Genomic DNA, 25,281 nt, shown 5'->3' with positions numbered 1-25,281 from the left:
CCTTCCTCTTTCTATCCCTATCCAATTTCACTTAGTGCAATTTCAAAGCTTTCCACTTTGGAACAAGTAAGGTCTTTACTACAGTCCTCCCCCCTACATTTCACACATTTAGTGTGAGAGTCAAAAGTAATCTTCACTAACCTAGTCCTACAACCTTCGGTGCAGTACCAAACACTAGAAGAACTAGAGCCAAACATCCTGGCTAATTAGAATAAAGTTAACAACAGCTAAAAAATTACCAAATAGCAAAAAAAAAAAAAATCTTCTGCGCACACCAAAAAAAGCAAAATCCGAATGCTTCATCAAAAGAAACAGGACAAATATCCAAAAACGATGATGAGACTGCACGAAACCACTGATGTTAGTTGGGAGCTGGCAGAAAACGAATTGAAGCTCTTTGCCGAGTTGTACCTATCAGTCCTAAAAGTGGGCAAGATTTTGTCACCTACACAAGTGATAGTAGTGCCACCACAAAATTTGAATTCTTAGACTGCCATGTGGAAAGCTAGTAGCTATGTAATTACTTGGTAAGTCACTTATGTAAAATGATATGTCGAAGGTACTCAGTACAGAGGGGAAAGAATGGATACTGGCACTGTTAAGGGCAAGCTTGGAGGAGAAAGTGATGCCAAATGTATTGGGAAGAAAGTCTGATGGTACATGTGTTTAAACAGAGGAAGATATGGTGTGTGGTATAATAAAATCAAACTTACATAATATTTGTTGAAGATTTATAAAAGAATAATGACAGATTACATGCATTTGTAAAGATTAGTGAACAGCAGTATGGTTTCATTAAAGAGACAAGTAAAGCTGATGCATTCTTTGTAAAGCAAGGATGGGATAGGCTATTTAAACAAGAGAAGATAGAGGCCTACATTTGAATTTCAAGTACTTAGGATCTATTTCAAGCCAATAGAGATGTGAAGTTGAGCAGGTTCAGATACATGGGAATTAAGAAGGAGGGAGAACAGAACCTGGAACAAACAGAAACGAGGATGTCAAGGTGGATTTTGGGGATCTTGCTGCGGGGAAAGCTAGAAAACAAAGCACTGTAATTAGAAATGTAGAGTGGTAAAGATTACTGATATGTTAAGTGAGTTAAGACAGACATATTGAGCATATAGTACGGATGAGTGATGAGAGAGGAGTGGCAAGGGCCTGGATGGAACCTGTTAGGGGTAGAAAGTCAAGAGGAAGGAAAATGATTACATGGCATGATAGCACAAGGATGCTTTTGCCATGAATAGTTGGAGAAGAAACGTCAAGGCAGGCAACCCCATAGCTTAGGGATAACAATGGGGAAAAACAACAATAACAATTATGGGAAAAGATGCTTAACATCTAAGCAGAATAACACCACATTCTTTGGTAAAAGAAAACCTTACTTATTCTTTAAACACCAAGGAATTAAAAATAATCTTCCAATTATACAATAACTACTACCTAGAAAACCAATTACAGTACTACTGTTTCCTGAAAGGATCATTAAATGTTGTATTCTGCTACATCTGTTTGAATTTCATTTAAGTTTACTATTATTTTTCTACCTTCAATGCCTACAATAGTTCCATATCAATACTGTGCAATGACAGTCAAAAACCAAGGTACAAAGTTACACGAAGGACTATAAAGCAATCCCCCCTTTTTTAATCAAGGTAAGGGCACCATGTTCCTGGAAAATTTGTAATCTTTCAATGCCTGCATTAATTTTTTCATGCATTAGCAGCTATTCCACTGGCTGCTTTTACACAAAAATATTCCTTATAAGTGAGCAAACCTAAAAAATAAATGAGTAATTATAGTGAAAGCATAATTTGACAGAAATACAAAATCAGTTCTCATGAAATGGAAAAATGTTGAAACTAGTATTCAACTGTTAAAGTGAACAAGAAAAATATAAATTCAACCTCTGTTCCAGAGGAGAAATTTAACATCAAAGTAAGTGATCACTATCAACTTCAACCTATGCACTATAATATGGATAATTTCCAAATGTTTGTCACATCATTATGGGTGCTATATACTTTGCAATCCTTTAAATTCAAATTCTGCAACTCCTCAAAATACCTCAAGAATCCCTGTTTACAGTACACTACAATCATTCAATTCCACAGACATTAGATACGCAAGTGAAAGGTTTCGTTATGCACCTGATTAGATTCTTCTATACAGGCAGCATCAGCAGTACGCTTCTCTTAGTCTGCCACTAGGTCACTATTGTACGAACTACTTACTCTACAGTGTTCTGCGATGCCTCTAATATGACAAATTTTAAAAGTAATTTGTATTTTTCCTAGCACACAAACCTGAGGTCTTTACATAGGAATTACCTTCAGCACAAGCTGGAACAGGCTATTCTACACAAGAAGGTTGTTCGGTAGTTGCAATGCGTTGCCTCTAATTGTTTTTTTATACCCTCCTGTATCTACACCATGTTTTTAAGGATAAAGCTGAGCTGTTTCATCAAGCTTTTGAAGCTAAGCAATCAGCTGAGGATGTCTCTCTTCCTGATACTTATCATTCTGAACCTATTCTTACAAAATTTACATTTCACTCTAGGGATGTTAAGAAAATTCTTGTCAATCTTGATAGCTAGGGTGGAGATGATCTTGATGGTTTCTTCTCTTTGTTTCTCTTTCTCTTTAAAAAGGTTTCTAGTACCTCTGAAGATGAGCACAAGCTTAACAATACAATGCCTGTTCCAAAGTATGGCATATCTGCAGACAGTAGTAACTACAGGCCAATTTCCGGTCTCCCTGCAATGCTCCTTTACTTTTTGCATGTCATTTACAAGAGAACCTCAATAGAGGTTTGAGTGTCGAGTAATTCCAATACATTTTACTGCTGCTTTCGATTTAGTATATCACAAGGCACTTATTTATAAACTTAATTATCTTGGAGTAGGTGGATATGTTTTAGGTTTGCTTCAAGATTTCCTTACAGGTAGGCAGCAACTAGTTGCTGTTGAAGGGTTCTCCAGTGACCCAAGACCTATTGTGTCTGGCATTTCACAAGGTAGTGTTCTTGGTCCATTGTTATTTTTAGTGTATGCAAGTGACATGGTTGTTGGCCTGGAAAACAAGATTGTTCAGTATGCCAAAGATGCAACACTTGTGAGTAAAGTAAAGACTCCACTTATGAGAAATGAAGCTGCCCTTGGTCTCAATCAAGACATGGAGCAGATTAGTGAATGATGTAATCAGTGGGGTATGAGGCTGAACTCGAGTAAAATGAAAACACTGTTGATTAGTCGATCTTGTACAGATTTTCCACCCCATCCTCCCCTCCAGGTGGATGGGACTCTGCTGAATGAGTCTGAAGCTTGAACTATTCTAGGTGTAACTTTTGACTTACATCTTACTTTTGAGACACGTCTAATAAAAGTGTCAGCAAATGTCACACAAAAATTAGGTACTGTACAAAAGGCCTCATATATTTATAACATTGATAAAATCAATGCAATCTGTTTTGGGTCTTTTGTGCTCCCTTTACTAGAATACCGCTCTCCAATATGAATGTCTGCTTCTGCTAGAGACTCATCTCTCTTAGATAGAGTGGTTCATGATAGTAGGTTTCCGTTTCCTAATATTAGCAGTTATGACTTGGACCATCAACGGATGGTCTCTTGTTTGTCAATTTTTCATAAGTTGTATTTTAACAGAGATCTTTCACGTTTACAATTGATCCCATCCCCTTTTCCTGCCGAAAGCAACCAGATTTGCTGAAAAGCAGCACCAATATGCAGTAATTGTGCCTCGCTGTAGAACTTCTCAGTTCCAGAGATCCTTTATTCCTCACATCATTGGACTGTGGAAGTCTCTCTGAGGATGTCATGCAACTGGAACTTCAAAAGTTCAAGCTAAGATGTAATGCATTACTACCCTAATACTATTCTCCTTGCATTTTAGTAATTTACTTACGTTTTTATCTCTCAATTTATTAATTTATTTATTTTCAACCTATGATATTTTTGTTTAGACATATGTTTTTGACATCTATCCACAAACTGTAGCCTTGCTGCACTCTAAAGAGAAGGGAAAACAGGAGGGGAAACACAGGATGCATAGAGGAGTTGTTGATGACTTTGCTTGGACTGGACTTCTTCCAAAGCCAAATATATGTTGTTATAGACTCAGGATATAGGTCGACTGCAGTCATTCGGAAACCAAGTTTTCCCTATAAAATTTAAGATTGCTTACAATACAATATTTCCCAACACAATTGACCACAATGAACATATCCAAATTCTCTAAGCACAGTTGATTGTACATTCATCCTTACTGAAAATGACATTTCTCTTATAAGTGTCCAACTCCTAACTACAAAGGGGACTTATCAAGTCTCAATTTCATTTCCACTTCATAGAGAACTCAGAAATGGTACAACACACTATTTGATGACTGCTCACTTTCTAAAAGAGAAAATTCATGCAAGAAATGATACTGAGGCATACACCAAAATAGAGGTTGCCATGCAATGATGGATCCTTACAATAACTCCAGTGAAAATATCATAGGCTAGTAAAGGTTTCATTCTTGACAAGATATCTACGTAAAATGCAACTACAATATAAGAAACACACATCAAAATTGTGATAAAATAAAATTACTAAAATAGTTTAAATATAAAAAATTCACACTAAAAGCAAGTTACAGTACTTGAAGGAAACCAGACAAGCATTTTCTTATGTTAGTATAAATTTTGTCCATGTATGAAACATTTTAACACAATTACCAATGTACATTTAACTGGTAATACAGAACAAATATACTGTATACAATCAAGAGTTAACTAAAATAGGAAAAACTGGTTATTTCATCTTTTATTTCACAGACGTTATGCAAATTCAACTAACTGGAAATGAAACGTACTTTGAAAAAAAAAATGCTTGATATGGAACTTATAAACCTCAACATAATCCAGTACTAATATACATCAATCACTTAAAATACGAATTATTGTAATACTTTGATATATACTTTAATATATGAAAATGCTTGAAAACAACACAGTACATTATCACAAGAAGCTCAGTAACTCTATTGAAGTTGAAGATTAAATCCCATTAAGCAAAATTTTTCATCCTCCATCTCAGGCCTTTGGTGAATTTCTGTTGTATCCAAGTGTCTAAGTTTTTAAGACTATCACTCTCTCTCAACCGAATTGAAAAAACAAGACATTTCTTCACTAGAAAGTTTCTTGGCTTGATCTAACCTAGATTTAATAAAAAAAGAACATATATTTCATAAAAAAATTACTTAAGAAGGATACAAAAAGAGTCAGTTTAAAATTAGTTATTTGGAAATAAAATACTATTAGGAACAATGGACTGTTTTAGAGCCTACTCCAAAAAAAGAGAGAGAGAGAGAGAGAGAGAGAGAGAGAGAGAGAGAGAGAGAGAGAGAGAGAGAGAGAGAGAGAGAGAGAGAGAGAGAGAGAGAGAGAGAGAGAGCACTGTTTTTTGTAGATATGTTTGTTACTACTTCTAATCCCAAACTTGTGCGAATCATTTAAACATATACATCTCTGGAGTTTTTTCTGTTTTCTCTTAAACAATGGTGACAGTCAAACCGATAGTGTTGATAAAGGCTAAAGCAAAAGAATCATCAATTCGGAAAGCTTCCCCAATGACAACATCAAAAAATGGGTTTTCCTTCGCAACTACTGTAACATGCCCTTTTTTCAGCCTGTCAAAGCCTGAGGAAAAGTTCCGTTTATATGTTACAGCTCCCTGTCAAGTGGTCACAGTACTTGAGCTATTCAGATTATTTCGAGAACCAAAGTAAATATTAAAAATAAGGTATATAACATTATTTCTCTTAAACATTTACATTTCTTTCAAATTTAGCTTTACATACCTTTGTGTAGTTGAAAAAGAATCCTCACAGTACAATCATAAAGACACGATGAATCTTGTATACATGGAATTAATGGTGCAAGGCGACACTGGCCTGAACGGGTCATTGAGTTGGCTCTGGAGGGATCCAAGGAGAGGAACACTGAAAAACAAATAAGCATGAAATCTAAGCAGAATATCAAAAGTTGAAGTTCTTGCAGAATCTTTAATAATATTGTTCCATTTTACAAGCCACCACAATCCTGTATAAACTGCCAAAAAACATAGAGTGGTATGCCGGCAGTAATCCTAAGTTCAATCAATGTGCCACAGACGGCAGACAGTATACAAAAAGGTTGTAGACATTGCAGAGTCGATATGTAGCGACAAAGACTATAAGATGTGATCTGAGGTTCCAAGAAAGTAAAAGATGTCACTCTCAGAAATGTAAAAAATATTATCTGTTTGGCTACTCTAGTCTGGAGTTCATATAATGTGCTTCATCATCTACAGATATCACAGATAAGACATATGAACACAAAGAAGGTTTTGGTCATTTAAGGCTTCTACGACACCTCAAGAATTTCCCAACAACTATATTACTGTGTACATATCTTGGTGTCATCTAAGTAGGATAACATCAATACACCCTTTGTGTAAGATATGGAACAATAATTAACATAAAAATGGGACCTTACATACTGAACACACATCTGTATCTAAGGACCCTGGGAAATGAATAAGGGGAAGGTTTGCAACTAAATGATACATTTTCACAGGTTCTAAAAGCAGCCAGTTGCAGTGAGCATACACATATTTTGTCTGGAATTCTAAATGGTAATCTTCAGACTCCAAACTTTCTTCTGCATAACCTCAAAAAAAAAAAAAAAAAAAAAAAAAAAAAAAAAAAAAAAAAACAACAACAACAACAACAACACAACAACAACAACAACAACTTGGTACTATCGCTGTTTGAATTTTGTTCCCACACTGTCCCCCAGTTTCGCTGCCAAGCCTCCCATGATCTTTTATACTTTTTAGACAAATTACACAAAAAGGTACAGTCGACACACGCCTATTTGCGGGTCAGGATTCACGGTTTCACCTATTTGTGGATTTCTCTGTGGAACGTATCACCAAATTATTCGTGAAAAATTTGGTAGTTCGCAGACTTTTTCGTCAAGAAATATTCACTAATCACTGTATTTTCATATTTTCCTGACTAAATACATTTTTTATGATAAAAAATGACTGACTAATTTTCAAATATAAATATTAATGTAAACACAGCAACCTATCAATAAAATGTATTCCTTTTTTCAATGATATTAAATATTAAGGTACTGTATACAGTACAGTAATTAACTTCCCAGGGTCTCCCCATGTACTGTACAAAGAAAATGCGACTGCTTCAATACTGTATGAGAGGAAATGGATGTACTTGAAAATAGAGGTAACTTGAATAGTTTTCACACTTAGCTGCAAGTCATATATTTTTAAGGGCAATGGTTTAAGATGACTTTGAAATGATATTAAAGTGTTTAAGATAATAGTTTAACGTATATATTCTACACAGAATGATCGTTTCAGGTATGAGAGAAAATGGATGTACTTGAAAATAGGGGTAACTTGAATAGCTTTCACACTTAGCTGTAAGCCATACATTTTTAAGGGTAATGTTGTATTATGACTTTGAAATTATATTAAAGTGTTTCAGATGATAGTTTAAGGTATATTCTGGTGTAGGATGATAGTTTAAGGTATGAAAGAAAATGGATATACAGTACACGAAAATAGGGGTAACTTGAATAGTTTTCACACTTAGCTGTAAGCCATAGATTTTTAAGGGTAATGTTGTAATATAATTTTGAAATGATAAAGTGTTTTATATGATAGTTTAAGGTATATGCTGTGTTGGATGGTAGTTTAAGGTATGCATTTGGTGTCTGAGCTATTAAAATAAGCACTTATAAATGTTTTTAGAGGGGGTCTGGTTTTTGAACTATTTAAATGGCCAGTTATAAGCATTTTAGAGGGGGATGTCAAGTATTCACAGATTTTACCTACTCATGGGTGTTTGTGGTCCCTATCCCCCTTGAATACCAAGGGTTGACCATAGTGCCCCTTTCCCTATCAGTGGTAATTATGATTTAGATAACCCTCGCAAAAAATTCTACCAAACCATAAGCACTATTTCAACATAGAACTTCCGCTGTGTACTACCCAAAATAAACACAGTTCCTGATGCATTTCATTTTCTTTAATAAGAGATACAGAAAACGGATCGCTATGGATTCCAATTATAGTCACCATATTGAATTTTATGAATAAATTTTTTAAACTTTAAACATTAACCACATGGAGAGACAGACAGTAAGAAGATAGTCTGCTGTGAAGGTGTGGGGTGGTGAAGATGAGTTTGTCAAGGACCTTAAACCACTAACTGGTCTAAAGTGCTGGTCAGTGGATGTTCATAGTAGTGTGCCTACTTCACCTTTTCAAATGTAGTGTCTGTAAGTTTGATGTTTGTTAAATAAATTGGTTACACCTTGTTTCTCTGTTCTTCCTCTGATTTGCTTTCTAGGTTTTTACATTTACTTCATAACCTTATATCATTTGCTTAATATTTTGTTCAATTACTTGAATTTCTAACACATTTTCCTCTATAAATACAGTAGTAATACAATTTATGTAGAAGGGGTTGGTTTGACAATATTTTGGGAAGATTTGGCAAATTAGTTTTCAATTTGCTGCATGCTCAAAGAACTAACCTTTGACAAAACAATTCCTAGAATATCAATAACTTTGACAAAACAATTCCTGGAATATCAATAACAAGTTATAAAAGCTTTTGTCTCATACAGAAAACCCAAATTTCATAGAGCCACCGAGGGTATTAGAAAAAATTATTAAAAGGAGACAGAGTGGCAGTATTCCATTAGTGAGCAGTGCATATGCACAGGGAGACCCATCAGGTCTCAGCTGTTGACACATTCATTCCGTTTGCCCGTTTTCAAGGTTTCTGGTGATATTTGGTAAGCTGACTGTGTCAGCTGTTAGGATACTTGATGCACATTTGATTTCTTAACCATAGAATTAACATAGATATTGAAAATTAAGTTAATCACTCTTTCTTATCATATTTCATTCTTTCCTTGTCTGACCATTTAACTTTGGCTTTTTTTCTTTATCCCATTAACCATGCTTTATTATGTTACTATGTCTTAATACACAATAATTGCTGACATTTTTATTTTTTTTCTTTAAAATCTGCAATGAGCATGCACTGTTTTTCTTAATTTTACTTTCCATTTTTTTGTACTTTTCACTCTTTAATGTGACTATTGCTTCAACTTTAAGCCATGTTTCATAACCAAGGCCCAAGTAGCTGCTCCTAATTACCTAGTGTACTATGTAATGCCTTCATAAAAAGTTTTCTTAGAGATCCTCATAATATGTTCAGCTTGTTGGGGACAGGCGTATTCACCCAATTTCACCCGCCCATTTTGTGTGAACTTAGCTGAAGCGCAGCGGAAAGAGTATAATGGGAAAAAGTCTCAGAATCTTTGGTGTCAATTCCTGTTGCCCAAAGAGGCTTGATCCACTCTATAACTAAATCCCTCCAATACTTTTTGGAAAGAATCATAGCAGCAGACTTTCCCAAAACCACTATAAGGATCCGGGCCACTTTACTTCCATATATTCCAGCTACTCTTCTATTAGAAGCAGTGATGTTCCAATTCTGAGGACCCAAGCCACCAGGCTACTTTTCTTCTAGAGGCCGAGCAATGTTACTTCAAAAGACACAAGCCAATCTACTTCAAAGAATCTGAACAGCTTCTCTTCAAGACCCAAGCCAAACCATTTCAAAAACCTTGAGATGTTCTATTTCCAAAGACCAAAGTCACACTACTTCAATAATCCATAGCCATTTTAACCTCAAAGGATTCAAGCCACAATACCTCTAAGGTCATGAGCCACTCTACTTCCAAGGATATTAGTCACCGTACATTCAAGCGCCTGAGTCAGTCTACTTCTAAAGACTTGAACTGCTCTACTTCCTAGGATCAATGCCACTATACTTCAAAAGACCCAAGCCACTTTCGAGTATCTGAGCTGCTATTCTTTGAGGGATCATGCAGATCCTGAGCAATTCTACTTTTAAAGGCTTCAGCTGCTCTACTACCAAGGACACAAGCTACTTTACTTCAAAGGACCCAAGTCACTTATTTCCGTGGACACAAGCCACTCTACTTACAAGGATGCAAAACACTTTACTTCAAAGGACCCAAGTTACTCTACTTCCATGGACACAAGCCACTCTTCCTCACAAGGGCACAAGCCACTTTTCCTTACATGGACACAAGACACTTTCCTGCAAAGGATCCTCATAACTCTACTTTCAAAAGATCTGGGCAATTATTTTTTTCAAGATCAAGTAAATCCACTGTTGTAATTCTAAGGACCTGAGTCTCCCTACTTGAAAATACACAGGCTACTTTACTTAAAAGGACTCGAGTCACTCTAAAGGATCTGGGGTGCTATTCTTCAGAAGATTCAAAATGATCCACTGTCAAGGACCAAGGCCACTCTACTTCAAAGGACCCAAGCCACTCTACTTTCAAGAGTTGCACTCCTCTATTTCAAAGGACAGAGTGACTACAATTTTAAGGGACCAAAACCACAGGACCACAGCCATGCCACTTCTGAAGAGTCAAGCCAATCCTCTTCATAGGATCCACTATTTCTAATACAAGATTCAAACCTCTTCACTTGTAAAGAATGTCTAGAATCCCAAGTTGCACCAAAGTTCCCAGCCACTCTACTTACGGTAAGCCCGGCTCAAACTTTTCCAATCAGTCGGAGGAAGGGGCTCTAGTAGAAACAAAGTTCATTCCAAGATCTCACACAATGATTCTTGGCTTTTTACAGTTTTACTTCACCTAAACAGTTTTGACATATGCCTTATTGAAAAATATTGTCAGTAATAATTTTCATCATTTCAATACACTGAAGATTTAGCTGAAGGCCAAAATGGATTTGGGGTGCTTTCAATCCGGACGCCAAAGGGATGACAGGTTAAGTTATCTTAGTTTAACCAGACCACTGAGCTGGTTAACAGCTCTCCTAGGGCTGGCCCGAAGGATTAGACTTATTTTTATGTTTACGTGGCTAAGAACCTACTGGTTACCTAGCAATGGGACCTACAGCTTACTGTGGAATCCGAACCACATTATGACGAGAAATGAATTTCTATCACCAGAAATAAATTCCTCTAATTCTTCTTTGGCGGCTTGGAGAGTCGAATGCTGGGCCAACAGCGTGCCAGTCGAAAGCTCTACCACTCCTCCAAAGAAGAACTACATGGATGACAGGTAATTTCGGTTGTACATGTGGCTAGGAGAGCACTAATCAAGACAGAAGACAAAACCTTGACTTTTGTTATTCCATTCTCAAGTCTAAGAACATGACAGCCAGATGGTGAGGAAAAACATATGCCTGTTCCTCAGCCTTTTTCTTTACCAGACAAGAGACTGGGGAGAATTTACACAATACAGACAGTCCCCGGTTATCAGCGGGGGTCTGTTCCAACAGCGTGATAAGCAAAAATAGCCAATAACCGAAAATCGGCAATTTTCAGGGCTGATAAGTGGAAATCGGCGATTTTCGGCACCAAAAATCACTAACTTTCATTGCTAGACAAGCCCCATACAACCGGATCACTGATAACCAGGGACTGCCTGTCAATAACTTCATACACAAGTTTACCAGCCTCTTAACTAGCACTAAAGCACTGTTGAAAAGCCACACAACAACCCTTCCACCAGCATTCCCTCTCATTCTTGCCATTACAGGCAAACAATCTTGAGAAGTATGAGAGAGTTTCTCATCATTGGCAACTAGTAAAAATGGACTTCAGGAGCAATCACAGCTTTCTTATCCATGAACATCATTTATTTAGAAACTATCTCCAAGATTGCAAAAATTATCTCATCTTTGGTCAAGTCTTCTACTGCTATTTTAAAAATGATCATTTTCCTTATGGTGAATATCATCTTGCAGAAGAGGAATGCAATCCTGGATAAATCTTCAAATTTAGTTTTGTCCTGAATGTTACGTCTCTTTCTGAAGATGCTAGTCTGTAGACTGGTAAACGAAATGAACAGAGGAGCCTGCATAAGTGTCTCATTTGAGAAACCCAATTTCTAGCAATTAACACAATACAGTATCATAATGTATGCAAGCCACCAATACTTTGCAAATATAAAACACAACCAAAGATGATGAAAATTAAGAAACGATTATGTAAATCTGCGAATTAAGGTAATTCTAGAGCAAAGAACAGTAATAAGTACAGGATTGTTATTAGTATTATTATTATTATTATTAATATTATTATTTTTATTAAATAGTTCAACCAGAGAAATGAGGCGGCTCCAACTGGCTGAGAGACAGGTAACCAACATACACATGTGCACATCTACCTCTATGCACCTACCTGTCAACTACAATGCCATTTTCTCTTAAAAGGACTGAAGTGTCTCATCAATTCATTGGCCATGATGTTAGGCTATTTTACAAGTAATGGATTTGTTGTGCAACAAATTAATTTTATTATTTGGTAGAGCAGAGAAATGGAACAAGAACACAATGCAAAATAGTTACAATATAAACAACAGAATCATAGCACTATATTTTCTATTTTTCATTTCCTTTTTCCTACTCTCTTTTTATCTTTACCATAGTGTCAAAATCATCTTTAAAACCCAACTTGAAACTAGTATAGTGGCTAATGGACAGCTTGGGGTCTGGCTCTTCGGGTAAATAATGAAATGGTTTACATACAAAGCCTACACAATAAAGTAACCTGGGGCCAACTCTCACAGCTTATAGTGTAAAGCAATTCATATAAGTACCTAATAGCCTATCTTAACTCATATTTTGTAATTATCATTCAATTTAATATATCAATTTACTTATCTACTTTAAAAGATTTATCTGTAAAATTAATTGCTTCTAAAATTATGTGGACATACCTGTACCTACTTATATTTACAAGATTCTGAATATAAAATATTTCACAAAACACTCATCATCTTGCCAAACATAAGTAACCCAAGTTTCTTATCACAAAAATAAGAGAGAGAGAGAGAGAGAGAGAGAGAGAGAGAGAGAGAGAGAGAGAGAGAGAGAGAGAGAGAGAGAGAGAGAGAGAGAGAGGGGGGAAGGGAAGCAAACACACTGTAAGTATACAGTTCACCTTAATGTGATGCAAACATGTGCATATACCCTGTACACATGCACAAGCATATACTGTACTCAAAAATTTGTGTAATACTATATTACTGCACTGTATTAAGTACAATACAGTACTGCTGGGCACTGAGTAAATGTCAGATAAAGAAAGAAGGAGAAGGGGGAACCCTTTACTGAGTGCATACTGTTACTTAACGTCAGGCACAAACTAATATGAGCAGGCAATCATACAGACTAAAAAATTAACTGAACTGAGCAAACAGTGGGGTATGATGGGTCACTTATCCTGGAAATAAAGGAGGACCCACACACAAGTTTAAACACGACAATGTCAAGTGCCTACTCTTTCATGGTTTGATACCTCTTGTTTACTTACCAGGTTATTAAAATAAGTACGAGAGATCATCAGCTGAGATGCAGTCAGTGCACTGTTCAATACCCCTTCCTCAGATTACCCCAATAAATGCACAAAAAATATTTTTTTTTATCAGACTTAGGCACATCTACTAAGAAACAAAATCTTCTTACACGAGGTCCATTAACCTGAGGTGCCACTGTATATATGTGCTCTCATATAATTCCCAAACACCTGCCTTAAAATCAATTTAAAAATAACTTTGCTTTGTATACAACTTACCTACTTCATACAAATTCAAGATGCATTCCATATACTCTAGCATTTCAACAGCCAACTCAAAGCTGAAAATAAAGACATTTCAGAAGTGAGTAGAATATTGAGTGCAATCATCCACTGAAAGATAACTTTTCACACCTACAGCATTACTATAAACAGAAAAGTTTCCAAGCATCTAGGCCATTCTACAGTACTTCAAGAAAACTTCCCTGCAGTACTTCAAGAAAACTTCTCTGCAGCATACAACATAAAAACTCTAGAAAATCAGTAAATTCTGAAGAAAAAATTTTGTACTCTTTATCTGCAAACCATGTAATAAAAACGGGAGACTTAGGGCAATACCATTAATGTGTTAATAAACAGTTTAACAACACCAATGAGTTAACACTTAACTTTCATGGAACTGGCCCAAAGGGCTCCTAATGAATGCATGAGATCTTTTTTAATATTTAGCAGCCCCTTACCAATTTAATGTTGGGGTAAACTGAAAATTTCAAGATTCTGACAAAATTCTTTCAAAAGATTTGTTTCAAGTGCATGATATATATTATGGATTGAAAGCTGGACAATCACATAATTTATGTTTGATTGTAAGTGTTGCTCTGAATTCTCTGTTTTCAGATGATGAATAGAGGGTTATTCAGCAAGCACCCTTGGATCAGAGTTCCTAAAAATGACAAATTTTTAAGTAATTTGTATTTTTCCTAACGTATAAACCTGAGGTCTTTACACATGGGATAACTTTCAGCCACCTGAAAATCTGGCCGTTAACTTTTCCAAGGTGGTTATGGTAATAGCTACTGATGGTAGGGGCAAAAGCACCGCCCACAAAGTCAGTGCGCATTCAATTCTACGCAGTTTACCTTTTGGCCCAGGTAAGAGAATGAGGTGGGCCCTATATGTAAAGACCTTAGGTTTGTATGTTAGGAAAAATACAAATTACTTAAAAAATTTGTCAGTTGTTCCTTCACAAATACAAACCCTCAGTCTTTGCGTATGGGAGACTTCTTTTGGAGGGAGGATTCTAAGTAAATCTCTGAACTGACTGGTAGTTCGGCTCACCTGAGTACTCTCTTCCTTGTTATGAAAGAGCAAAGGAAGGAGACCACACCTCTGATCTACTGAACAAAAGAGGTGTTCAATCATCAGGCTTTCGGGCATTTCGAATTGAAGGAATGTAACACCCTTGAATCGAAAAGGTTTGGATGAACCCACAGTGTCGGAGACTAAGAATAACTAGTAACTGGTTTGCTCATAGTCGGTTCCTCTCTCCCTTTGCTAGAGAAAAGGAAGGTTTTGCAACTACTAACCCAAATGGATAGGATACTCAGTCATCTAGATAGGATACTCAGTCATCTAGATCACCTGCATGCACGCCAGTCCAGTAGGTGACGGATCGTTCACTGTTCCTCTGCCCACTGGAAGAGGAAGGAAGACTGGAGAAAGGGAGGCAGCCAGTCCCACATACACTGCCTTGCAGCCACACACCTTAGGCGAGATGCAACCTGTCCCTCAAGAGCTGGGTGAACTACATGACTTGCTGAGCATCCACCATAGGATCCAAAGAAAAGGGGTCCAAGGACCTATGGGCAACATCCCAACCTAGTACTCGACTGACAGGTTCTACCTGAATGCAATGGACAGACTGATGCCCCTGCCCTCAAAAGATCCAGCCCGAAACGTACTGATGTCCACCAGGAAGTTGCAGGTTATGCTCATTTGATCATCTCACCAATCAGAGAAATGACAATTTTGACACCAGTTCTCAGCCAACTCAAAGCTAACGAACAAGTTGTTGGCACTGGGCTCAAAGGCTAGTCTTTACGAAGGCAACATACAGAACAGAACAGCGCCAACTTCAGTAAGTCGAGAAAAGAAGGACCATGATCAAGCTTCTTATGAGGTTGAACGAATTTCCGGAAGTCCAGGTGCCAAGATCAACTTTCCTTATCTCCTGACTTCAGTGAATGAATTGTTGTAATTACATCCATCTTACTTGGGATGTGTCTGGTTGGCCACTGTACTGAATGTTCTATGCTATTCCTCCAATTCTCCACAGTTACGTGATAGAAATGAAAACAGAATACAAAAAAACAAAGACCAAGGAGATGGGTGTTGGGTTTGAGTAAATGTGAAAAGGCAACAAAAAAGTAAAATGATATATAAAGAGGAAGGCTCCACAACTTATACAGGCTAAAATGAGTCAAAATGGCTACGTAGCAAGAATAACTGAATGTATCATTAGGGAGACATAGAAAAACATGTTGAAATGTTTCAATATATCAATATATGCAAAGCAAAAACAAAAAAATTTAAATAATATGTTATAAAAAATATATTCAAACTATCACGAGTTGTTGGGTGATTCAGCGGAGTTTAGTAAATATAGGATCTTCGTCTCTCAAAAGGAGTTCCGCCCCAGGTTGTTTGAGCAAGAGGTCTGCTGCATTTTTGAACCTTGCCGTTGCCTGCCCCTTTGGTCTGCTTTGCTGCAAGTGCATAAGTGCCAAAGCTTGATTCAGCTTTGCTACTTCCTGCTTCCTGTGGGCGTTCTGTGGTAAGAAAATATTCAACGATTCTTCGTCTGTGTCTGCCCTTTTGAGACCTGTGCCGCGTGAGGGTACAGTCATCACTTATAGTGCAAGCTTTGATCACAGCATTCACCTCTGTTGCATTCACCTCTGTTGGAGCGATACAGTGCCCGGAGGGAGACACCTCTGGTAAGAGTAAATATTGATAGTGGTATTTGCGAGACTATTGAATGGTTGGTGGTGGAGTCAACTTCACGTGCAACCTTTGATGATCGTAGGGAGACGTACCTCTGGTAAGCATATACACATTTAAAAGTTTTGATTGATGTTTGATGTTGTCTGGTGTTATAAACGCTTCAAGCTGCTGATGGTAATAGGCAGAATCATCTTCAAGTATATTTTTCAGTGCTGGATTTTATATATACAAGATTTAGCTCAAGAGTCATGTTATTACTGTAAGTTACGTTTAGGTATTTGAATGTTATAAATAGAATTAAGGGGTATCTTTCCTATCTTTGCCTTCTACTGTAGTATGTTTGTGTTGTTTTTCGCCACCGTGAGTTTGTTGTTTTTTCTTTCTCCCCCTTTGACTTTCCCTCTTCCTATTGGTATACATGATAGTGTAGGTGAATTGGGTTGTGCTTTTGTTTTTGTAGTTGAATGCGGTTTCTAGCCCAAACCATCATTTACGGCTATCTTTAATTCAGTAATAAATATTATTTTTATAAAGTTCAGTTTTTTTTTTTATTCCTCTTTGAGTGTACAGTGTTTTGCTAAGGATCCTGACTCCTTGGGTTTAACAGCCTTTTGTTTTTCTGAAGTCATAATTGATTCTTTTGAAAATCTGCCTATAAGAAGAATTTGTTTAAAGGAAGAGTAAATCCTTTTTTTTTTATAAGAAATCAGGTTATTCATACAACCTGGATCTGGTATACAGTGTACAGTATGTATTAATTACATGAGATCTGTGTAAGAGGGGAAACCCTATGGCTGGTCTACGGCTCTGAAAATAATCACTTATAGGAAGATAGGAAGCTTTATAATCATAATAGTCCTGGTAATTTATAGTGAGCACGAGGCCGAGGCCACCATAACAAAGCACAGAAGGGAAAGTCGAACAACAGGTTGGAGAAAGAAACGCACATCTAAATAAGACGGCAGCCAAAAGTTAATTGCGTACAACTGAATAAGCACTGACTTGGTGGGCAGTGCTTCCGCCCCTACCATCGGTAGCTATTACCATAACCACCTTGCAAAAGTTTAACGGCCAGATTTCCAGCTAGCTGAATTAACCCCATATGTAGAGACCGAGGGTTTGTGTTTGCTCAGGAACAATGCAAAATTCCTAACATGCAGGGTAGGCTCAGAACTATGAAGTGAGTCAAATGAGTCGCACTATGAAGAATGTGTTCATATTATGCATACCCATCTTCAAAAATGAGACCAAAAATGATGGAAACATATGGCACCCACCCCTTCAAAATGCGAGTGAGTAGCACACAGTAACTGCTATGTGGCTGCACAGCAACGCAAATACACTGAGACTAACAGACTCCACTGAAGCTGTCAATTTGTATTTGAAATAATTTGTTTTTATAATGGCAGTAATATCATGGCACCATGGACTATTAAAATAGTAGCAGAAACAGAGAAGCAATAATAAAATAAAGATCTCTATAGGCTATAAATGATCCTGTTATAGTCAACTGGAAGAGCAATTAGCCTACTAAATTATAAAATTAAAATGTTCCATATCTCATTATCAGCAGTTACACTGTAACAATTGTCAAAAGTACAGTACAGGCAGTCCCTGGTTATCGGCGGGGGTTCAGTGTGATGATAACCAAAAATCACCGATAACCGAAAATCAGTGATTTTCAACACTTTTTCGGGCCTCTGTTAGGCATGTATCGGCGCCAATACCCAATTATCGGAGCCAATAAGCAGAAATCAGCAATTTTCGGCACCGGCACCGAAAATTGCTGATTTTTGTCGCTAGACAATCCCCATTACAGTAAACCCCCGTATTCGCCTTCTCATGGTTCGCAGACTCACGCATTCGCAGGTTTCTCTGTGGAACATATCTAGCCAGTTTTCGCGGAAAATTCGCTCATTCACGGTATTTTTCAATGAGAAATATTCACTAATTACTGTATTTTCATATAATTTTCATGAATAAATGCACTTTTTGTGATAAAACTATTAAAATACTGAGGTACAGTATAAGCATTTTTACAGGGTTTCTCTTGGTTTAAGCTATCAAAATGGGCAGTTCTAAGTGTTTTTAAAGGGGTTTTAAGTATTCGCAGATTTTAGCTATTCACTTGGGGGTGTGGTACGCATCCCCCGCGAATAAGGGGGGTTCACTGTATACCAGATTGCTGATAACCGAGCCCGCCAATAATTGGGGACTGCCTGTAATGTCTATTTTTACTGGGATATGAATCACAGCTTTCATAAATGAAGTTCCTCACAGAAGGGACTCTTCAGCTGTTACTGACTAAGAAAACAAAATTCTATCGCGTAGGCCTGTGGGCATATGACCTGTTTCTTTAATCATTCATTATCAAACTAATTAGTACAGTATATTGCTAAAGGTTCCTGTTTCAAAGGCTAACTTGTCTTAATTTTGTTCAGCAAGTCTTCCAGCATTCACTGTTAATTTTACTGATATATATTAATTGTGCAGTTCAGACCACCTCTGACCTGAGCCTATGAAATAAATCTGCAGAGCGCCATTCTGCATCTGCCTTTCTCAATCTCCCTCTACTTGTAGTTTGTAAATAAACCTGTATACTTTCACCTGGTATATATTTCTTTTCCTTTTATAGAAGTGAACTGATACTCCCACCATTTTGAAGAAATATGTAAACTGGTATCACAACAGCTGTGGTCACTGACTGCATTTAGAGGAAAGAGAATTAGTATTTCAATGTGAAAATTTAGACTACAGTGTGATTTACAAGAGTTTAAATAAAGGTAAGAGGAAAGTGTCTATCCAACTGTGTAAATAACTGTACGGCCTGGCTTGATGGTTTCAAATCCCTGATTTTCCATGAGGGACAATAAGTTTAGAATGAAATTACTGGTTGTTATCCTCAAGTAATCTGACTTGGGTAAGCAGATTTGGTAGATCTGATCCTAGATTTGAAGAACTTTGTGGAATTTGTGCTGAATTTGAAATAGAAAACTGGAGAAAAGGTAATTACATTAAATGATAAAATTCAAGTGAGTATAAATTTATCAACATAATCTCAAGTGCCAAAGCAATGTTGGGATGTTCTCGCACTGATGTTTACAGTCCTGAGAAAAGGAAAGCAAATCAGGCTAGATGGTTACGATCTACCAATGGGTCATAGACCTATGTGTGAACTGTTAAATCTTATGCACTCTTGGTTCTTCTGTTTACAAGACTTCATAATTGCCTGTCTAGGGACATTAAATCTGTGAATAAGGGCTCTAAACAATTCATGGGTTTGGTATGAATCAAGCATAAATACAGTATTTGTTTTGTATCTTTTTTAACAGATTAAAAAGTACTCTTTAGTTCTGGTAAAGACAGACCCCATCTCCAATTCTTTCCTTCAATTCAAAAGATCAAAAACTAAGAAATCAATCAAGTAACAATTAGGCAGCAAAATATAAAAATCTATGCTCCTAGAAAAACTATGAATCTGTTGACTAATCCAAAAATAATAATATGCACAAAAACCTGAATAAACAAAAAGGGGCAAAGATACTGTGTATGAATGGAATAAGATATAATACTGTAAACACAAACTACATTTCTTTCACAACTGTTTCCTGTTATGAGGTACTGCCAATACCATCCTTGCAAAACACACTACTGATGCACACCAAGTGATTTTTAAGATCCTTTTGGACCCATTTAGTTAAATCCCAAAACTACAAGAAATTCTAATGACAACTGGAATCCTGAAATAGACTGCCATGCATATATCAATGACTAGGCTAATCCAAAAGCTGTAGGGAACTAAATTCAACACTACCACTCTCATGTAATAATTTACATCATCACCTTACTGTTACCAAATGAAAGTATTTTATCACAGTAATGTTAGCATGATGATGAATGAAATTAGGAAAAATTACTTACTAGTTATTGGCATCATTTTCTGCAAGTGCTTCCAATTCCTCTGGAGTGAGAGCTAACGGTCCAGGGATTCTGGGATTACGTTCATGGAATTTAATCTTCGTAATTAACAAATCACAATAACATTTGATCAATCTTCCATATCCATGAGCTAAATGGCTCTGTAAAAGGAAGAAGGCAAAGTTTCATTAGGAAATTTAGGAAAACTTTCATCATAACACCAAATTTACAACAGGGTTGCCAAGTGTTGATGTATTTATTTATAATGCAATTAATTTTTTTACATACAAACCCATTACCTCATGAAATCCTGAAATGCACCAGCAGCAATATCCATACCCCTCTATTTCCCACATGCTTGAATGGGTATCCCAGAGTACCTCTATTGGTAAAAATTGGTCGTTCTCTATAGCCTGACCCAGCTGCAGTTAGGAAGGACAGGGAGGTAGGTAATTTTTTATCAAGTAATGGATTGATATGTGAACAAATCAACTTACCTTTTCAAAAAAAAAAGCAATTTGTTTCAAAAAACCCATTACACCACTTTACAAAAGCCGAGTACCTATCTGGGTGAGATGGGACTGACTGGCAGAAGTCATCCAGAGGCTGTTAAAATATAAGAGAAGCTGGATCAGTGACACAATCAGCTGAAAGGCAGCTGGATCCACCCATAGTCTTGAGGCTAACCAAGAGATTATGACTTGGGCAGGACACAGTTAATAAGGTCATGAGTGGCACTTTATGATGCAATCTTTGAATGGCAAGAGAACGAAAATTTTGCTTACCAATACAGCGAGGCATAGCATCAGGTACCCCAAACATTCCTGTCTGTGGGTCAGTACCATCTAAAAGATATTGACTTCGCAGCACAACATCAAGATGGCTTTTCTGAGTTCAGTCCCGTGTCAGCCGGTGAAATTCCATTACAGCACGAATTTCTAGGTATAGCAATGCTAGATATACCAGAGAAAAAGAGCTTTCAGGAAAGCTGGGGTTACTACCCCCAGTCGACCGTCTTTTAGAAGACGTCGGTATAATGAAGGGTGAGTGAAATACCACTACCACGGAAATATACTCGAAAGATCTCTCCTTATCAAAACTCCCGTAAAAGAGCGGTGAGCCGTTACAGCTCCCACACTCAACACCCGCCAGGACGGCGACACCAGCGCCACCTACTTCATTCCATTTTCTAGCACGTGTTTCGTTCGCTTCTTTTGTGTGCTCGTCCCTATTTTGGATTTATTTTTCTTCATCTACGATGGCTTCGAGCACCTTTTCCATCTCTAAGTTAAGTACCATCTTCTTGTGGGGCTTTTGATCTATTGTTGGCTGTTTTGGTCTCGTATTTTCATAAATATTGGGATCTTCGTATGACGCCACGGCGTCCCCTATCAGCCATGGCGAGCGCGAGGCGACTCCTTCTGTTCTTTCGGTCGGAGTTTTCTCCCAGTCGCTATATATATTTAGATTTTTGCCCTTGAATTCCTTCCTGGTGGTTCCGTGCGGTGGCTCTCCCTCCACTTTAGTTTTTGTTTTGCATTGGGAGTTGCCCCATCCTGTACCCCCCCCCACCAGGTCGGGTTCCTTTTCATTTAGTCTCATAGGCTATTATGTTATTCTTGAAGATGGTGCTCTTAATTTGGGTTAATATTTTTAGTTTTATTTGTTTTTGGTTGTGTAGTTTGCCTCTGATGAGCCTAATCAATATTTTGAATTACTCTCGAGGTAGGCTACACTTCCTGTGAACGTAATTTTATTTTCTTGTTTTTGTATGATGGTCGTAGTGTAGGCTCCATCCCTTGCCCTGGGTGCGGAGATCAAGTTGAGGGAGTTTTGTTGCTGTTCCTCAGGGTCCGTTTGTGGGTCAGAGTGAGCCCCTTAGTCCTCTTCCCCCAATTTCGGAGGAATCGAGTTCTTTGGACGTGTTCCTCTAGGCTAGTCGCCTTCTTTTCCCCTGCTCGTTCCCTGCTGGCTCTCGGCACAAAAATTTCTCTCCTGTTGGTTACTCCTCTCCTTTTGCACCCCTCTCTCCCTCCTAACCTATGCTAGGTTTGGATTTATTAGGCTACGCCTAGGAGATGTTGGGCTTTGGGCTGTGTAGCTCCCTGAGTAGGCTTCCCTTCCAAGTTCCTTGGGAAGGAAGGTTGCAGTTGAGCGGGTATCATGTTCTCCTTGTCTCCTCTCCCCTTCTGGTAGCCTACTCCTCTCCACTACCCCCTCAGCTTTGCGACTCGTGCGGTGACGCTAGATGGCGTTTTCTCCGAGTCAGGGACTTCTCCTATTGGTTGAGAGATTCGCTCCTCCCATGTCGTCCCCAGCTTCGCTGTGGTGGGGTGGGTGGTTCGTTTGCTCGAGCGTGTTCGGATCCTGTCTCGCCTCTCCTCCCCCATCGGGCTCACGAAGTTTGGGTTTAGGTGTGGCCCCGCCGTATATTATGAACATTGTTCCTTTACCCATTCGCTTCTCCGGCGGGGAGATAGGTGTGAGATGGTTCCATGTAATGCTAGCATACAGACCCCGGAGGGTTACCATCATTATTAATTTTGTTTATTGTTATTATTTTTATTATTTTGTTTTACCTTATACGTGATTCCGGTCCCACACCTGGGGGCTCCGCCGTTATTTTTCTGGCAGCCCTTATGGTTGGTTCCTGGTTTCTCGTTCCTTCATTCCCCGGAGTCCTCCGGGGTATGAATCCTTAAACTTCCGCTCGATGCATTTAAAGCTTATTGGCCCATTTTTAATTGGTAGTTCTTCTACACCGGAGTATTCCGGTTGTAGTTGAGTTTTCCGGCCTTGCCGGCTTTATTTTGCTTAGAGTCTGAGGTTCATGTACTGTTACCTTTACAGACTGTTCGCCAGAGGAGCCGGGTGTACCGCCTCCTTCAACAACCCTACGGGCACGTGGTGTGCGGACCCACGCTGGTTGTGCGGTCCGGCTAGACGACCTGGTTGTTTGGCACCCCGATGGCTGTGAGGTTTGCTTCGCTCTCTCCTCAACCATCCAAGACGAGTCGGTAAGTGAAAGTCTTCTTTCCTCCGGTCCATGCTCCTCATACGTTACGTTGGTTATATCTTCCGTCGGTCTTTGCATTCCTGACTAACCAAAGGTTTCCTTGCAGGCGGATGAAAATTCCAAGAAGTCTGCCTTGGAATCCCTCCGGCCTGGGTGGCTGGGTTCGCAGAAATGTCCCGTCAGGGAAGCCCTACGCCCTCGACGCCAGGTTGAGGGATCTGCTTTACCCGGCGCACGGGTGGCCGCAGCAGTTCGGAAGAACTTGCCACCCCTATTATCCAGCAGATCCTCGATGCGACCCAGCCACCTCAAGTGGACATTTTGTACGCCGAGGTCTCGGAGGATGTTACCGCACTAAATCTCGACTTGGAACCTATGAATACGGAGCAGGACCAGGTGGTAAGTGGAGAGGTAAGTGAGGAGGTTGGGGCGGGCCCTCTTGTTTAACTCCCCTGATTCATCTATGTCATCTTTTTCAGGTTTTGTGAAGTCTTCTTCTTTGGGTGATAGAGCTCCGTCTGCTATCCCCAAGTTGAAGACTTCATGGAAGGCGAAGGGCTATAAGTCCTCGACTTCTAAGAAGGCATTGCCCTTCCCCCCGTCGAAGGCTAAGGTCCCAGGACCGGTAGCCTCCGGGAGTAAGTCTAGCTCCTCCGGCAAGGGCGCGAGTAAGAGGGCTGCAAAACCAAGCCCTCCTCCCCAGCCTCTTTTTGACGCACAAGCCCTGGCCACTGAACTGTACAAACAGTTCACGCAGGATCTAGACTCGAGATTTGAGAAGATCTCAGAAAAGTTTGCCACTTATGACAGTGTACTGGAAGGTTTGGCTCGCCAACCTAAAGCCGAACCGCAGTACTCTATCCCCGACACTGCGGACCTCCCGCCGTTTGATGTCGGAAACCCTTGGCGGTTCGACTCCGGGCCATCCAACATGATGGCAAACTCACCTTAGACGGTCTGGGCACGAGACGGTTGGAGGAGTTGGAGTTCTTCCCCCCCGATCTCTTGCCCCCTTATCCTGGCTTCGTGAGGCTTACCGAAGAAGCCTGGATTCGGTCAGACAAGGTTCCTAGGGAAACTGTCATCATCCCTAGAGACCAAGCCCAGTCGGCTCTCCTGCGCACTCTGACGGAGTGGCAGGCAGTGAACACAAAATTGACCCCTTTCAAGGGCAATTTCACGATGTTCACCCTAGGTGAAGATCTTCCCACTCCTTGTATGGACAAAATTGCTCTGGCCACGACCCGAGCATGCCTCGATGGGAACCCCTTTCCTCAATTGAGGGAAACAGACCCTACTTCCCTGGTATTCCCAGGAAGTAATGAGTTCTGGGTGGACGCTCCGTCCACTTTCACTGTAGGCAAGTTGGACCCTCTTTGCGCTTCCACGCAGTTTAGCGAGCAACTCCCTAAGCTGCCGGAATCATTGTTAAAGGCGGAGTTTGAGACCCGGACTAAGTTAGCCCGGTCCTTGAGCTCCGGCTGTCTTACCGAGGCTACTGCCGTCTCCGGCTCGGACGAGCCCTTTTTCCAGGTCCTGGCTAAGTCTTTCCTGGCGACCTTCCAGTTAGACTTGCATGAGTTTGTTATGACTAGGCTAGAATGTAGAAAATTTATTTTTGCTGACGCTACAATCCGCCACGAGCCTAACAAGCTCATTAAAAGTTCAATCTGGGGACCTAACCTCTTCCCTGAAGGAGAGGTTACATCCGTCATGTCCGGTTACACGGGCCAATCAGAGTCTTCGCGCTGGTGGGGAATTCCCACTTATAAGCGCAAGACCCCAGAATCGGCCGGCCCCCAGACGAGAGGAGGAAAAAGGTTCAGGAGACATAAGAGGCCTCATCAGGCGGTGGTTCAAGCCGTCCCGGTCTCGGCAGTGGCCCAGCCA

The 25,281-nt window shown here is 39.2% G+C and overlaps 1 protein-coding gene across 1 annotated transcript in view; it reads right to left on the bottom strand.

The window, feature by feature from the left end:
- The window catches only part of Hip1 (Huntingtin interacting protein 1), a 167,388-nt gene that overhangs the window by 107,327 nt on the left and 34,780 nt on the right, over nucleotides 1-25,281 (bottom strand). Inside the window, exons 3-5 of the mRNA XM_067094293.1 lie at nucleotides 20,379-20,536; nucleotides 13,734-13,795; nucleotides 5,862-6,002 (exon numbers count right to left, since the gene is read on the bottom strand). Of these exons, the coding sequence (XP_066950394.1) occupies nucleotides 5,862-6,002; nucleotides 13,734-13,795; nucleotides 20,379-20,536 (361 nt within the window). The remainder of the gene's footprint in view (nucleotides 1-5,861; nucleotides 6,003-13,733; nucleotides 13,796-20,378; nucleotides 20,537-25,281) is intronic.

This window comes from Macrobrachium rosenbergii, chromosome 50 (genome assembly GCF_040412425.1).
Source record: "Macrobrachium rosenbergii isolate ZJJX-2024 chromosome 50, ASM4041242v1, whole genome shotgun sequence".
Lineage (NCBI taxonomy): Eukaryota > Metazoa > Arthropoda > Malacostraca > Decapoda > Palaemonidae > Macrobrachium > Macrobrachium rosenbergii.
This window is presented reverse-complemented; position numbering and strand designations above follow the sequence as displayed.